The 14,890-nt window shown below is 39.8% G+C and overlaps 1 protein-coding gene across 1 annotated transcript in view; it reads right to left on the bottom strand.

Annotated features, from left to right (window-relative positions):
- Positions 1-14,890, bottom strand: part of CACUL1 (CDK2 associated cullin domain 1) — a 51,006-nt gene that overhangs the window by 23,239 nt on the left and 12,877 nt on the right. Inside the window, exon 4 of the mRNA XM_054382345.1 lies at positions 4,937-5,032. Within this exon, the coding sequence (XP_054238320.1) occupies positions 4,937-5,032 (96 nt within the window). The remainder of the gene's footprint in view (positions 1-4,936; positions 5,033-14,890) is intronic.

The following is a 14,890-nucleotide window of genomic DNA, read 5'->3' as shown; positions in this document are numbered from 1 at the left end:
ACACTCATCTGAGAGACTTACTACAGGAAGGGATAACTTAAGGGATATGTTCCACACTTTAAATCAAGTTGTTCTCCTGTATGTTAAAGCATTTAACATATGGAACAAACCCTCAGAACATTATTAGAGAAATCATTAAGGTTTTTTTGTGAAACCCATTCTCTTAGCCATTACCAAAACTATACAAATAGCATACTGAACTGGCCATGCAGAAACCATCTCAATTTTCAAGACAAGCATTCAGCAGCAACTATTTATCTTCAATGAAAACTGAACCTGTTAGGATGCAATCTGAACACATGCCCCTGTTAAAACCTGGCTTCACTGAAGTTAACTTCCTACACCTGGCTGCCTCCCTGGAGCTTCCCAATCTGTGGAAGTTTTATCAAGGACTACTACTCAGTTGTTTAGTTGTTTCCCCCCCTCACCTGAGCCTGTTCTTCCAACAGAGACTGAGGGCAAGGCTCTGCGACAGAATCTGTCTTGTAAGAAGCAGGTTAACTTCATCTGTAGTATTTGGGTGAATTGCCCTTGCATGAGAAATTCACAACAACTACAGACAAAGCTTTCAGGATGCATTGAGCTACAGAGCATACTACAGCCTTTCATCAGACCTAACTTCCTAAACCATTTCAACCTTGGTGCTCCTGACCAGGTACTAGCACATACCTACAGGAGCAACAGGCAGAAGTGGCCAGAGTATCTCAGCATAAATCTACCGCCCTGAATCAAACCTGACAAAGTCAAATTACTGATTCTTATGAGCTCATAGCTGAGATGCACCCATCTAAGGAAACAACTTATTCTGCTCCTTTCTTATCCTCCAGGCTTTTACATGAAGACCAGCTGGAAACAGCATGTACAAACTGTGATGCTTTCTTCTGGCATCAGAGTTTGTTGTTTGAAAGCCTATGCATTGAGTTCCATCAACAGAAAACCAAACAAGTAACCCCAGTGGTTTCAAGAAGAAGAGTTACAGTAAGTGCTTATACACAGAACAAAATCCTCTACACTTGCTCACTTGGAAACACCTTTCCAAAAAAAAAAAAAACAAACACAACAAACCAACAAAAAAAAGAAAGCTCACTGCCTATTTAAATCCATGGAAATGGAAAAATCACCTAACAAGCACTTTATTTCCAATCCACAGTGCTGAAAGCAGAAGAGCTCTTACTTTCCTTGTTCTTAGTGGGAAACCAGAAAGATTTTCTATATAAGATGTCACTACCTAGGCTGTACCAGTATGTCAAGTCACCTGAAGGTCTAACTGTCAGGTAAAAAGCTATGCAGACACCAACAACTGAGAAAGGCAGGTATGATACAAACATTTTATGATATGGCACTTTGTAGAAGAAATCTGGCAAATGTTAAGACACATAATGGTGTTAATCTTCAGAGGACAGTAATAAATACTTGAAAGAGAAAAAAATAGTATGTGAAAGTATTTATCATCTCATCCACATGTATATACTCATATATATATTTGTGTATACAAAACACTCATAAAATGCCCTGTAGCTGATAAGCCAAGTGCAGTATTACCACCTAGGAAGAACAGAAATATTTAGAGGCAGTCCTAAATTAGCAGTGCTCAAAAATGTTAGACTCATCTCATGCCACAAGATAAAGATATGGCTGATAACATCTTAAGTATCATTAACAGTAGAGCACCTATTCAAAAGAAAAATTATATAATCTAAATGCTTATCTTAATTTTTCTTGAAGTGAAACTATGATTTTTAGTAATTCATGGTTGCACAATACTGTGATTACTACAACCTGTAAGCACCCAGAAGAACCTCGTTTAGATTTATGAAGCAAACAATTATTCACAAAGAATTACTCTTAGAAATAAAGCACTGTGTGCTAAGCTGCCTTCCAGTTTAATTCACCCATTTGCATTTACATCCTGGAACTTTTGAGGGAGCTTAACTCCACAAAAGTGCTTTGGGTATCTATGTTTTCTTGAAAAGACTGAAAAAAAAAATCCATCACCACATGAAGAAGAAAACCAGCAGTGCTCACAGCAAAAGAAGGAAAAAGAAAAACTCCCCCCAATTGCAGTCAGCCCTCTCAACCATCACCCAAGAGAAGCTCTGAAACACATCTTAGCCACTGTATACAAGAAGGTTAAGACAACATATTCCCTCCACTTGCACATAAGAATATGGCCTGAGACATATCAGGAGAAGGAAGAAAAGTGCTGCTGTTGACACCAAAACACACAAGACTATGCCTTTTATGGCCACTGAGGGAAAAATACACGTTCCAGTTGTGTAAAAACTCCTGAAGTTTTCCTTGGCTTCATAGATATTTAAGTATTAGAAGTCTTCCTAAGCAGTAATATCAGAACAAAGTTTACCAGTGCAACTCAAAGCTTTGAAGACTCCTAATTAAAGCAATCACATTACTAGCAAAGCAGGAAAGCTTTGCTATCTCTGATAAAGGCAGAATTCAGCAACTTACTCCTCTGCACTTAAAAATACATTAGAAATATCTACTGAAGTAACTGCAGAGCTCTAATTTGTACTGTGGAGTAATTCAGGTTTCACCTCTTGTAATTGTTTTTTAATTGCATTTTCTTCTTTAAATAAAGGAAACTGCTGCTGCTGTACAAGAGTAAACTGGATTAGAAGCTACAATGTCAAATTACAGGAGTGGCTCTATGTAAAAGTACTTCCAAACGCATACAGAACAAAACTAAGAGAAAACATTTCTCATCCTGACTTCTCTGGAGGTATTTTCTACAGCATGCACAGCACTGATGAACAAATTATTGCAGAAGAAAGTATGAGACTTAATTTGGCATTAGCCTTCAAATCCAGCCAGATAGCTGAGCCAAATCAGCATTGTGTTTGGCAGCAAGGGGAACTAACACAAGCCACTAACTCTCAGGCCTAACTTGAATTAAGTCACTTAGATGAGAAAGTTTTTGCAGGAGCAGTTTTGCTGCCTGTACACTAGTCATTTATTCACTAGTCATTCTGTGAAAAACAAAAAAAAGCTGTTTCTTTATAGAAGTATGGAGTACTATTACTTTTCTTTGTTCTCCAAAAGAAACCAAAAAACCCCAAACAAACAAACAACAACAAAAAAAACCCCACCAAACGAAAAGACCTGCCAAAAAACCTTAAACAAAAAAACATAAAATGAAACCAAACACCACCAACATCAACCCACCTATATAACTAGATATTTTGCAGGTCTGTTTATTGCTCATTAACCACTTCTAACCATGTTCAAAGAAGAGCTAGACTCCAACTCTAAACAGAGATGATGGGATCCAGAGCACTGCACTCTTCATTACAGCTGTGTACAAAAAAAATACTGTAATCTATTCAACAATTATACTTTGTCTGGTCAAGTGGACAAAGCTTAGCTTACCATTATAATACCTCTCTGGTTTTATGTATATCAAGAACATTTTTTCCATGTTAGTTACTGCAGTCTTAATTCTTAAGGCTAGATTTAGACCCCTGTAAGAACTTCAGTGACAGAACTGAGCATTCTACAGAAGTGCACACCTGAGCAGCTTATCTCCATTTGTAAATGGCTATTCAATTATAAGATTGCTTTAAACACCTGCCTGCAATAAACAAGTTAAGCACACATAGGTGAAAAGCTGGCTGCTATCTAAAAATGTCTCAATGCAATAGGAGGGTAAAAAAAAGTCTCTTCCTAGTTCTTCCCCAGAATTTTGCAACAACTAGGAGAGAAATACAGAAATCAGCAACAGGAGTGCAACCCTTAGCTCACAAGTGAAGGTGTTGCAACTGAGTTTCATTCTGTATTAACTACATGAAAGAACAGATTAGAAGACACCCAGTTCAAAGGCAAATTCCACTTACAATGAAACCTATCTGTAAGATAACAGTATGCCAAAAAACTGTAGCAAGTGACCTGGTCTGACACAGAACGGTAGGGGTTGGAAGGGAACCTCTATAGAGAGCATCTAGTCCAACCTCCCTGCTAAAGTAGGAAAGAATGGCACAGATGTGATTATTGAAACTAAGAGATCCCCTCAAAAGATACTTCTTCCCAAACTCTGGGGAGTTACTAGTGAAAATAATTTTAAATGGTTTGAGATTTGTTTAATCTAAATCAATTTAAATATTTTTTTCCTGTACAAAAACCAACAAGTTTCTTTCCCAACGAATTATTTTTTTTTAAATTATTTCTAAATTATGCCAATGCAAGGCCAGTTTCTGGGAGAAAGGCAAATTTCAAGCTTAAGGTATTCATTATTATAAAAAAAAAAACCACCAAAACAATGAAAGTCTTGGCACTTTGACAAAAACAATGTAAATTATAAACTTCTTCAGAAGTGTGGAAAACATCAGAAATTACAAAATCAGCACAACGCTTACATCCAATGGTTTCTGAACCTCTGCAAATATGCCTGACAATGCTAAGAACATAGTTTGTCTTCACCTACTCAACGCTCTAAATTGCTTTATCAAAAGGCACAGACATTTCCAAGGGACACTTCTGTCTTGTCCAAATCTGTGCCATTGAAAAGCAAGACACAATCATCTTTGCAGCCTGCTCAAACTACCAAGTCAAAGTATAACAAGTCAATAAGCTATCTCTGTTCAGAGAGATATAAATAAGCTCCTAATCATTTGGGAAGGCTTTCTTATAATCAAAGAGCAAAAAAAAAAAAAAAAAAAAAACAACAAACAACCTCAAACCATTCCCCCCACTCCCAGGAACAAAATATTAAGGGCAGAAACCAATTGCAGAACTCTGCATTTAACACTACAGATTTCCCTTCCCCTTCCCACACAGTCTTGTTATGCAGGCAGCAAAACCAGGCAGCAATCTTAAATTCTACAAGTTAAAAATCATAGCTGAATTTATTTATTTTTTTCTTTTCTCTTTGTCAGCATCTCCTGCATGGATATACTTTATTTGAAAAGAGTTTTCTAAAACTTACCATATATATGAAAAGAGGCACAATGCTCTGCAATGCTCCCATATACTGTCCAAGAGCTACGTTAAATCTTTCAATATAGAGATCTGGAGGGCTGGCCTGCAAGAAACCGTAAAAGTCAGGTTGGAATTTGAACAAGAGAAAGATCTGGAACAGCATGGGCTATGCTTTCATAGCAAGCTCAGAAAACTACAAAGGATTTGGTACACTAAATCCACACAAAGCAAAAGCCCCACATCATTCCAGAGTTTCTGCTCTAACTCCCTCCAGCAAAAAAAAGTTTCCTTGAGCAACTGGTTTGTGCCTAGGACTGTATGTCAGTGACCAGCAAAATTCAGTACAGTGTGCCTGTAACAAACTAGCATTTAGTATGTGCAAATAAAAGCTCAAGAGACCAGACCTTTGTTCTGAAAGAGCTATCTGTCATGCCTAGAATCCACCACCAAATTTCAGCAAGTGCTATGTGCTCCAACCCCCCTGTAGGCTTTTATTCCAAGACAGCAGGGTGGCACAAAGCTGTTTGCTTTGCATCCCAGCTAGCAAGCTCCACATCCTCCAGCTCCAGGAGCATTGTCCTTCACAGAAACATTTTGCTGGGTCACCCAAGGTAAGCAAAGTATTTAGAGTGTGGAGCTGGAGGGACTGTGAAGCAATGTCTTCAGACAGGGTGTCCTGCACTCCAGATCAGGCTCACAAAAAAAGCTACTGCAGTGCTCCAACATGCAGCATCACTCTACAGCCCCAAGCAAACCTTTGCTATGGAAAACCTGAATATGCCAATTTTGTGACAGGCTCGGAGCCCACAGTGACATCACTTCTGTCTGTGTACATCTTATTTCCCAAAGAAGGAAACAAGGAAGCTAAAAATACCTGTTCTACTGCAAGCTAAGTTAAATTGAAAAGGAAGGCAGGAGGAAAAAAAAAGAATAACTAACCACCATTTATTTTATATATTTATTTAGAGGGATGCAGGGGAGCTGTATTAGAGCATTCAGGAGTTACACACCATGGGATGGAAGTAGAGCTGGACTGACATGTTCCTCCACTATTCCCCTCTCCATCCCAATCCACTCACAAGGCTCTGTGTCCAGCCCAACTCCTCCTGGTTTTCCTGCTATGGTCTTTCCAGAGGAGGGTGGGTAGCTGCCTTGCATTTCTACTGTTCAGATACATACACGTATCCATACACACCTAAGGACAAAGTGTTGCTTGCCACTGAAGCAAAACTTTTCTTCCCTTGCATAATTTTCCTCTCTCACAGCACCAAGACAGAAGAGGATGGAGACTGCAGCAATGACAGGGACCTTGCAAGAAAACAAACTCAAACATTTTTCTAAAGCCTAAGAAACACTCAAGGCTATCTGCACCTCGACCACCTTATCAGAACTTGAAGCTCTTATCTTTACCAAGCACATTTTTCAACCAGGGCATTCACCAGGTACCCTAAGAGAACAGAGTTTATGCTGACTTTTTCTAAATTTAGAATAGTTGACAGAGCAAAAGGGGGGGCCTTTCCTTTAAGCTATCTTCTTTTGCCTCCCTCCTTAATATTCTTAATGGACACATGGGTCATTTTCACAGCAAAACCCAATACAGAGCAGAAGTTTCAGAAAGGAAAGCAAAGCTGGCAAAGGAATAAAGAAGTGTTACACTCCATATGCTGTTGCCAAAGGTTATATTTGGTTATTCCTCATTTTGATCACGAGTTTTTAATCTTAAAGACACAGTTCTCAAGGGTAGCCAAACGAATTTTAGTTCAAAATGCCAACAGCATATAAAAGTGGCTATGAATGCCAAGGAGTCCCTTTCATATATAGCTACATGTATAATTTGTATTAAATGAAATCTGCATTTCTAAGCAGGATCTATTCCTGCTTCACTCCTTTTTAACCTCAGCTTTAAATATGGGCATAATCTCCGATTTGTAAAGACTTAGTGTACAGCCTCTAAGATTAAAGAAAGAAGACAATTCTACTTCAAAGAACATGTCAGACAAAAGGAGACCACAGCCTGACACAGGGCACCACTACTCACACACAGCTTGCACTCTTCACTATAAAAAAACCAAACAATCAGAAAAAAAAAACCAAAACAAAACCCCAAACTGAGACAGAAGTTGTCTGAACAGTGAGAGATTGAATCCCATGAACAGACTCTAGGCACTGGTATACAGCCAGTCTGCCACCCTTTTTACAGGGGACCTTACAGACTGATACCCTTTTCCTTCACTGAAGGTGAAAACCCTGCTGGCTCACCTCACAAAGCTTAAGTCATATTAGGAGAGAGATTTTAAGAGGGAACAACTGCATACCCAGTTGCCTCCTGAGCACAACCTCAAGAGTCTTCTAATAGAAGGAATGATACCTGTTGATCACCACCAGCCTGCAACCAAGTGGAAAACAACTGCTCTGAGAGTCCTGACAGCTTCAAAGGAAGCACTCACTAGTGTCAGGCAAGTATCAGGTCTGGTCTTGACCTCTGGGATGCAAAATCATGGTGTTAACTGCTTTATCAGCATGAGATCATAGCATGGTTAGGGTTGGAAGTGACCTTAAAGGTCATCTAGTTCCAACCCCCCTGCCATGTGCAAGGGACACCTTCCACTACACCAGGTTGCTCAAGGCCTCATCCAACCTGGCCTTGAAGACCTCCAAGAAGGAGGGTGTCCACAACCTCCCTAGGCATCCCCTTCCAGTCTTCTTCACAGTGAGGGTGCTGATTTCTTCCTAATACACAGTCTAAATCTACCCTTCTCAGGCTTCAATCCATTTCCTCTCATCCTATCACTCCAAGCCCTTGTAGAAAATCCCTTTCCAGCTTTCTTGTAGGCCCCCTTCAGGTACTGGAAGTCTCCTCCAGGCTGAAGAGCCTCAACTCTCTCAGCCTGTCCCCATAAGGGAGGTGCTCCAGCCCTCTGACCATCTTCATGGACCTCCTCTGGACCGACTTCAGCAGCTCAATATCCTTTGTTTCATCCTCCTGATGTGTTTCACATCTGACCTGAATATAAGACACTAACAGGAAAGCACACGCTACCCAAGTCTGCTTGGCTCCAAAGAAAACTCTCCTCAATTAATGCTTGACTTGTAAACTAACAAAAAAAAAAAAAAAAACAAGCCAACAAGTCAGTTACAGCATTTTCACAGCTAACCTATAAATTATTGTAATCTGTGTCAGGAAAACAGAAAAGTCTGGTTTCTGTTCATTAAGGCATTACTATACAGCTGCACAAAACTCCTAGACTGAACTTGATTTCTTGTTTGAGCATTGGAACTTTCTTCACACCTCTACAATCACATTAACAAGACAGAAAGTCCAGTGGGACTAGCTGTGCATAAATCACACGAGTTTTGTAAAGTAAAAAGGCAGTGCTTGGCATCAAATTCCCAGGTAAACAGATGTGGCTAAGATATTTCTGTTCAATGGGTATCACTGGAGTAGAACTTGCATTTAATAAAACAAAATCTGCATTTACTCAGCTCAAGCTATCATTAAAATAAAAATAAAGAAACTGCTTAGGCTGGCATTTTTCACTCAGTCCTAATCCAGAGAAGATAACATATACATTTAGTTGGTTTAATTATGGGGCAAGGAGTGGAATTAAGCATGACATTTCCTTCTTACAAGTAAATATTGAAAGAAAATACTAAGTCCTTAAATCCACTCCTGTCTTACCTGAGAGATGCATTACAGATGCTGTTCAAAAATGTATATTGCTAGCCTAAGGTTTTCCAGGAGAGAAGAGGATCCTTTATTCCTTCACTCTCCCATCCTGAATCCTACAAAACTGTCAATGCAGTTTGGTTTTGGGAGACAGTAAATCCTGTCCTACATTTTCTCTCATCTTCCACCCAGAGTTAACAACAGCTTTCCAGTAGGAACTATACAGCTTGCCTGTTCACAGCAGCACTGAACATTCAGCCAGTTTGCTCAAATTGTGATGCAGCTGCCTTTGCATAACATCTTCAGCTTACTTTTGAGCCAAATACTTCTTAGCATAAAATACTATGGCTGCTATTAAAAGCTGATGCTAAAGACATCGTTCGATCTCCTTCCATGTCATAGTGGACGTATCAGCACCAAGAGAAACAAGAAGTGAGTCATAGGTTGGACTGGATGATCTTGGAGGTCTCTTCCAACCTGGTTGATTCTATGAAATGCCTCTATGAAGTAAAAAGGAAACACATCTGAGAGAGAATGATGTGCAGGACAGATAGCTTCAAGCAAAACAATCATTCAGAGACCCACTGTACTAAATTACCCTTCCCTTATTTGAAATCTAGTACCCAGGCATTTCAATGAACTTGTGGGCAAGAAACTGAAAGCATGAAAGATGTGGGTTTGGTTGGTTAGTTCTTTGGTTGGTTTTTTTAAGTTTGGAAACTAGTTTGAATATCCTTAACTGAACACAAATGAAACCTTGAAGACATGCTGCTGGCTCAAGACAACTCAGAAATGGCTCACAAGAAAGTAACAGTGTCAAGAGTCCTTTGCTTGAGGAACACAAAGTTAATCTGTTTATGAACAGTTGTCTGGCACAATCAGCAATACATGTGGTAAAGCTTACATTCCTATGTTGAATGGGCAGCTCCATTCCTCCTGGGAATATGCTCCCTGCCAAAATGCCAGCACACATGCTGCAGCATCCCTCCCACGCCTGCCAAGTGAAAAGGGAGAACGGCTATGACTACACAAACTAACCTGCTATTCATGCAAGAGAACAAAAACTGGCTTAAAAGATACAGATCCTTCAAAAGAAAAAAAGAAAAAGTAATTTGTTTACTTTGCCTTGCAGACAATTTACATGATGTCCAGGTCTACCTCACTAGACAAAGGTACTATTAAAACATTTGACAAAAGACAGACACCGAGCCAAAGTGCAATTCATTCTAAGACTTCCTGCTCCTGTCTGCTCTCAAAAACCATTCAAAGCTGTACAGCTTCGTGACACACTCATATAATTGTCTTAAAGCAGGGTAGCAGATGCAGTCATGTTTCCATTTCCATTCTACATGGTTGTGAAACAAAACGGTATTGGTCATATCCAAAGACCATGAAACACTTTGCTTCAGAGTGAGAAATCTTCAGAACTTCTTCCATCTAGTAAATACATATTCATTTGTGCTGCATTTATCTTGCTGCAATTACAGCAGGGTCTGCAGCATCCAGTGTTGTGTGGCAAGGTCAGGACTGCAGGCATCCAGCTGCAGGCAAGGATGCTTTTCTCAGGTTAGCTTGCCCAGGACAATGGCATCTTTAATGGAAGTTTTGGCAATATGGTGACCCCTAACCCTACTCCAACTCTAAAGCCGCACATGAAGATACACATTTCTAACACTATGGGTTTCTGCCATCTGAGTTCTAACACTGATCATTCATTTGATTCTGTGTGATTCGCAGCACTAAAAGCTTGTTTCACACACAATTAAGCAATGTTACCCTAGCAAAACTGATGGATACATACCTATGGCACTGGGTGTTTGATAGGGTTTTTTTCCTTCTAAATACTCTGAACCAGATAAATGACTAGTCTGAGTCTCCTCTTTTTTAAACAGACTGTCAATAGTCACAAATCATGCAGCTGACCCAAATGAACTTGACTAGTGATTTAACACGAAAGGAGTTAGGATATACTAGTTCTCAGTTTCCATTTTCCACTTCTGTTTATGATCTTTTCAATAGACAGAACACATAAGAGGCAGATTTATTTTCTATATGTTTTGAGAAACTACTGCAACTATGGAAATTATTCCAGGGAATCAACTGATTTCAAATTAAAAAGCTAATTTGAGAGTTCTTTCTATGCTACAAGAGACAATTTGGTTAGCAAGTCAGACACTGCCCACTAAGTGTAATGTGGATGGAGCATATAACCTGGCCTCCTACATGTACATTAAAGTCTAATCATGACTTCAGTAACAGACTGAGAGTTGGGGTTGTTCAGTTTGGAGAAGTGAAGCCTCCAAGGAGACCTTCTTGTGGCCTTCCAGTATCTGAAGGGGACCTACAGGAAAGCTGGTGAGGGACTTTTTAGGATGCCAAGTAGTGCTAGAATGGGAGAATGGATCCAAGCTAGGAGAGTAGGCTTAGATCAGATGTTAGGAAGAAGTTCTTTCACCATGAGGATGGTGAGACACTGGAACAGGTTGCCCATAGAGGTGGTGGAAGCCTCATCCCTGGAAGTTTTTCAGGCCAGGCTGGATATGGCTCTGGGCAACTTGATCCAGTGGAAAATGTCCCAGCCCATGGCAGGGAGGTTGGAACTAGATGATCCTTGAGGTTCCTTCCAACCCTAACAATTCTATGATTCCCTACATGCACACAAAACCCAGGCACAGATAATGTTGTCAAAATTTCTATTTTACAGACTGGCACAACTGTTCAATTACATCATTGTACTATATAAAGCTCATGTGATCATCAGTGTACCTCAGAAAGCAAGCAAAATATACTTAGGAAAAAAAACTATTTAGGGTAAAATTACCTTAAAGTATAAATATCAAGAACTTCTATGAGGTGGTACTGTGCACAGAAGCCTGCCCACAGTCAGAAGTTCATTTTCACCAGTCCCTCAAAGCGTGACTTGGATGAATTTTTAAACCTGTCTACATGCGAAGCTTGCAATGTAAGCATGACAAGCTTCATGCTTTTACTTCTGTCAACATGAGAAATACTGAAGTTACACAACTGACTCCAAAAGACAAATAAGGAAGTTCAGAACCTTGGAGCAATCAGATTAATTAATTAATCAGATTAATATTTCAGTCAGAGTTGGGGCAGGAAGTGACAAGCTCCTCACTGCTGGATGGCCAAATCCTGTGTAATCACGGGACACAAGGCCAAGCTACACATGAGACAGAAAAGAAGAAAGGAAAAGGCAAGGAAGAAACAGGTTCTCCACAGCATATTGCTGACATTTTTATGAACAGATGGCAACCAACTGTGATGCAATACAAGGCACTCAGTTCCCAGAGATTTGGCAGTCCTTAAAATAGCAGAATACCTTCTCCAGTGTCTCCAAAGCATATTCTTGCAAAGAAACAGCAGGTAAGAAGATTTTCATACACTGTACTGACTGGTTTGAGGGCTGACAAGACAGAAGACTGAGGAGTTGAAAGGATTAATATGAAGTAGGAAAGATTCCTGGCATTGCACAGCAAAAGCCCTTAGTCTGCAGGTTCTGGGGACCATGCAGCAGCCATGCTAATTACCTACCGATGCTAATTAACTGCTCACTTCAGTCATGTCCATTATAAAATATATATGCATTGACCATAGTTTAAAAAAAAATAAATATACATTCATGCATATCTCCAGACAGAGGAGAAAAACTCCAAACTCTCTAGAGCGTTCAAAAGCCAAAAAGGATGCTATCAGCCATGGGCTCCGAATTTAATCCAATGCCTTTGAGGCAGAAGAAATTTAAAGAAGAAATTGCAGTGGTTTAGCTCTACCACTTCTGCTTGAGATAAAATAGAAACAACACAAGTAAGACAGTTTTTATTTACTCAGAGAAAGAGTCATTCTCATTTAACTTCAAACAAACAAGTGAATTCAAGTGCTTCTGGACAAGAAAAAAAAAAACAAACCAGAAAACAACAGATCCTTTTCTCTTTACTCTGAAGAGGATGCAACATCACAAAGATCTGTTTTTCAGCCCTCAGTCACTTCCTAAATCAATTATTGAGGCAACTAAAATATTAAGTAAAACTAAAATATTCCACTGTATTTTTGTCATGGGGCAGCTCAATGGCCCAGTGCATTTTGATTGTCAGTACTTAAATGAGTTTCCAGTGCCTTGTGCTGAAGGGATGCATAACAGGCAGAGCACTTGATTTTAAATTGCCTTATCAGAGAGCATAAGAATAAGGAAGGCAGAAGAAACACTAGTGCTCAAATGCAACTGTAGTTGTATTCACTTGGAAAAAGAGCTATTTAATTTGAAAGCATATGCCTGTGGATCCACTCTGCAACCACTCTCTCACACATCTGAGTGACTCAGCACTTAGCCACCAAACCAGCTGTCATTATTTTCAGCCACAACATAATGGGCTGTGGCCATTACCAATGAAATGTTTCCAAATAAAGCACCTTGGAAAAATCCTTTGTACACTGCAGGCTTTACAGACCTCAAGACAACAGGAAACATGTTCGTCTGTGTTTCACTTTGGTTTGGTTGTTTTGGTTTTGGCTTTTTTTGTTTGTTTTTTTTGGGGGGGGGAGTCATTTGGGTTTGGTTTCTTTGTTGTTGGTTTTGGTTTGGGCTTTTTTAAGCACAAAAAAAATTTCCAAAATTCTGATCAACCCCATAATTAGGGAAATTTAATTCTCAATTACTGGAAGCTCTACATGGCAAAGCTCCACCTTACTAATGCAGAGAAACTGGTCAGACATCAGTTGCAAGAAAGGAAGGCAATCTTTCTTCTAGTCTCTCCATAACTCAAACAGCCTTAAGAGACAAACATTTTACTTACACACAGTCAGGAGTGAGTTAGAAATGTCTTGGGATATAGGAGGCCCCGAACCAAATTGCTAATGGTGTGATAAGAAGCAATTAAAGTCATCTAAGTGAACCACTACTCAGCAGGCAACATGCACTGCTTTTCACCCAATGTCTAACACGCAGAGAACAAACACATCAAACCACCCACATTTTCACAATGCCTTTGCCACCACTGAAATTCAGTATTTTCAGATGGAAAAAAAAAGAAGTCTCTGATGCTGACCTTCAGGCAGGCATGTGGCAACCAACACCACACAAGGGGTCTTGCAGTCTGGAAGATCAAAAGTCACACAGAGGATGTCCAGGGAGCATGTGTACGTCCCTGTGTGACCATGAGGCCCCACTGGAGGTATGTGGGACACCCAAGCACCACTCTGCTGACTTCAGCTGAAGCCAGCTGGTCAGGCTAGAAGGCGGCTAAGCATGGGGGCAAGGAGGTGCAGTAACATAGGAAGTTTCTGCAGTGGATGTCACACAAAAACCCTCCAATCAGGCTAGGGCCATGCAGGGGTACATCTGACCCATCCTTTATGATGCTCCCACTTCTGCTACTTGGTACCTGACAGTTTTACTGCTTTTGATGCTGCTGAGTGGTTCCTGTAGAAAACAGCTTGCCCTGGCTTGTTGGATACATGCAGATTTTCTGCAAAGCACTCACCATTAAACTGTTGCACTTCTATGCAAAGAAGTTGCTTGGCTTGTCCAGAATAAGACACTGCATTTGCCTGCCATTTCACTTTTCATGATCATCTGCTTTTTCTCACAAAAATCAACATCCTTGCTTATACTGGGCTATATTTGCATCTCTGCATGTAGAAACAAAACCAAACACCCACAAAACAAAACTATCTTGCATCTAGTCACACTTTGCCAATTAAACAGAACTGTGCATTAGATAAATATCATTGGCAGGTGGAATGAGTTTGTCAGAGAAAGCAAAACACCATATATAGTGCATTAAAAGGATTTGCACATATATGGGGGTGTTTTATTGTTTGCCTGTGTGAACAAGAAGCTTCCAAGTGACTAACAGTTGCAAAGTAGTTGGCTGTTGTTGCTAGGGTAAAGATCTAGCACCACATTTTCCATATAAAACTTTAGTGACTGTCATCAAAACACATTAAGATCAAATAAGCATGAGTATAATCAAATCTACAGCAATGAAGTAATTTCCAAGAGTAAATTTTACAACTCACAGTTAGAACAGTTTCTTTTAAAGGACAGTTTTCTAGGGCACATAAGCTTCACTTTAAGCAGCTCAAGAAAATGGCTTTACCATCCAAAGATAAAGTCATGCTCGTGTCAGACCCAATTCATGCAATACATTCAAAGATGGTATCATGTTGTATTACAAAGCTCTTGCCACCTGGCCACAAGGTGTGTCTAGCCTATGTAAAGAAGCTTTTGCAAGGCAAAGATTGCAACAACTGACGTTCAGAAGGCAGATTTTAGAC

This window comes from Indicator indicator, chromosome 7, assembly GCF_027791375.1.
Source record: "Indicator indicator isolate 239-I01 chromosome 7, UM_Iind_1.1, whole genome shotgun sequence".
In the NCBI taxonomy this organism is placed as follows: Eukaryota; Metazoa; Chordata; class Aves; order Piciformes; family Indicatoridae; genus Indicator; species Indicator indicator.
Note: the sequence above shows the minus strand (reverse complement) of the source record. Positions and strands in the feature narration are given on the sequence as shown.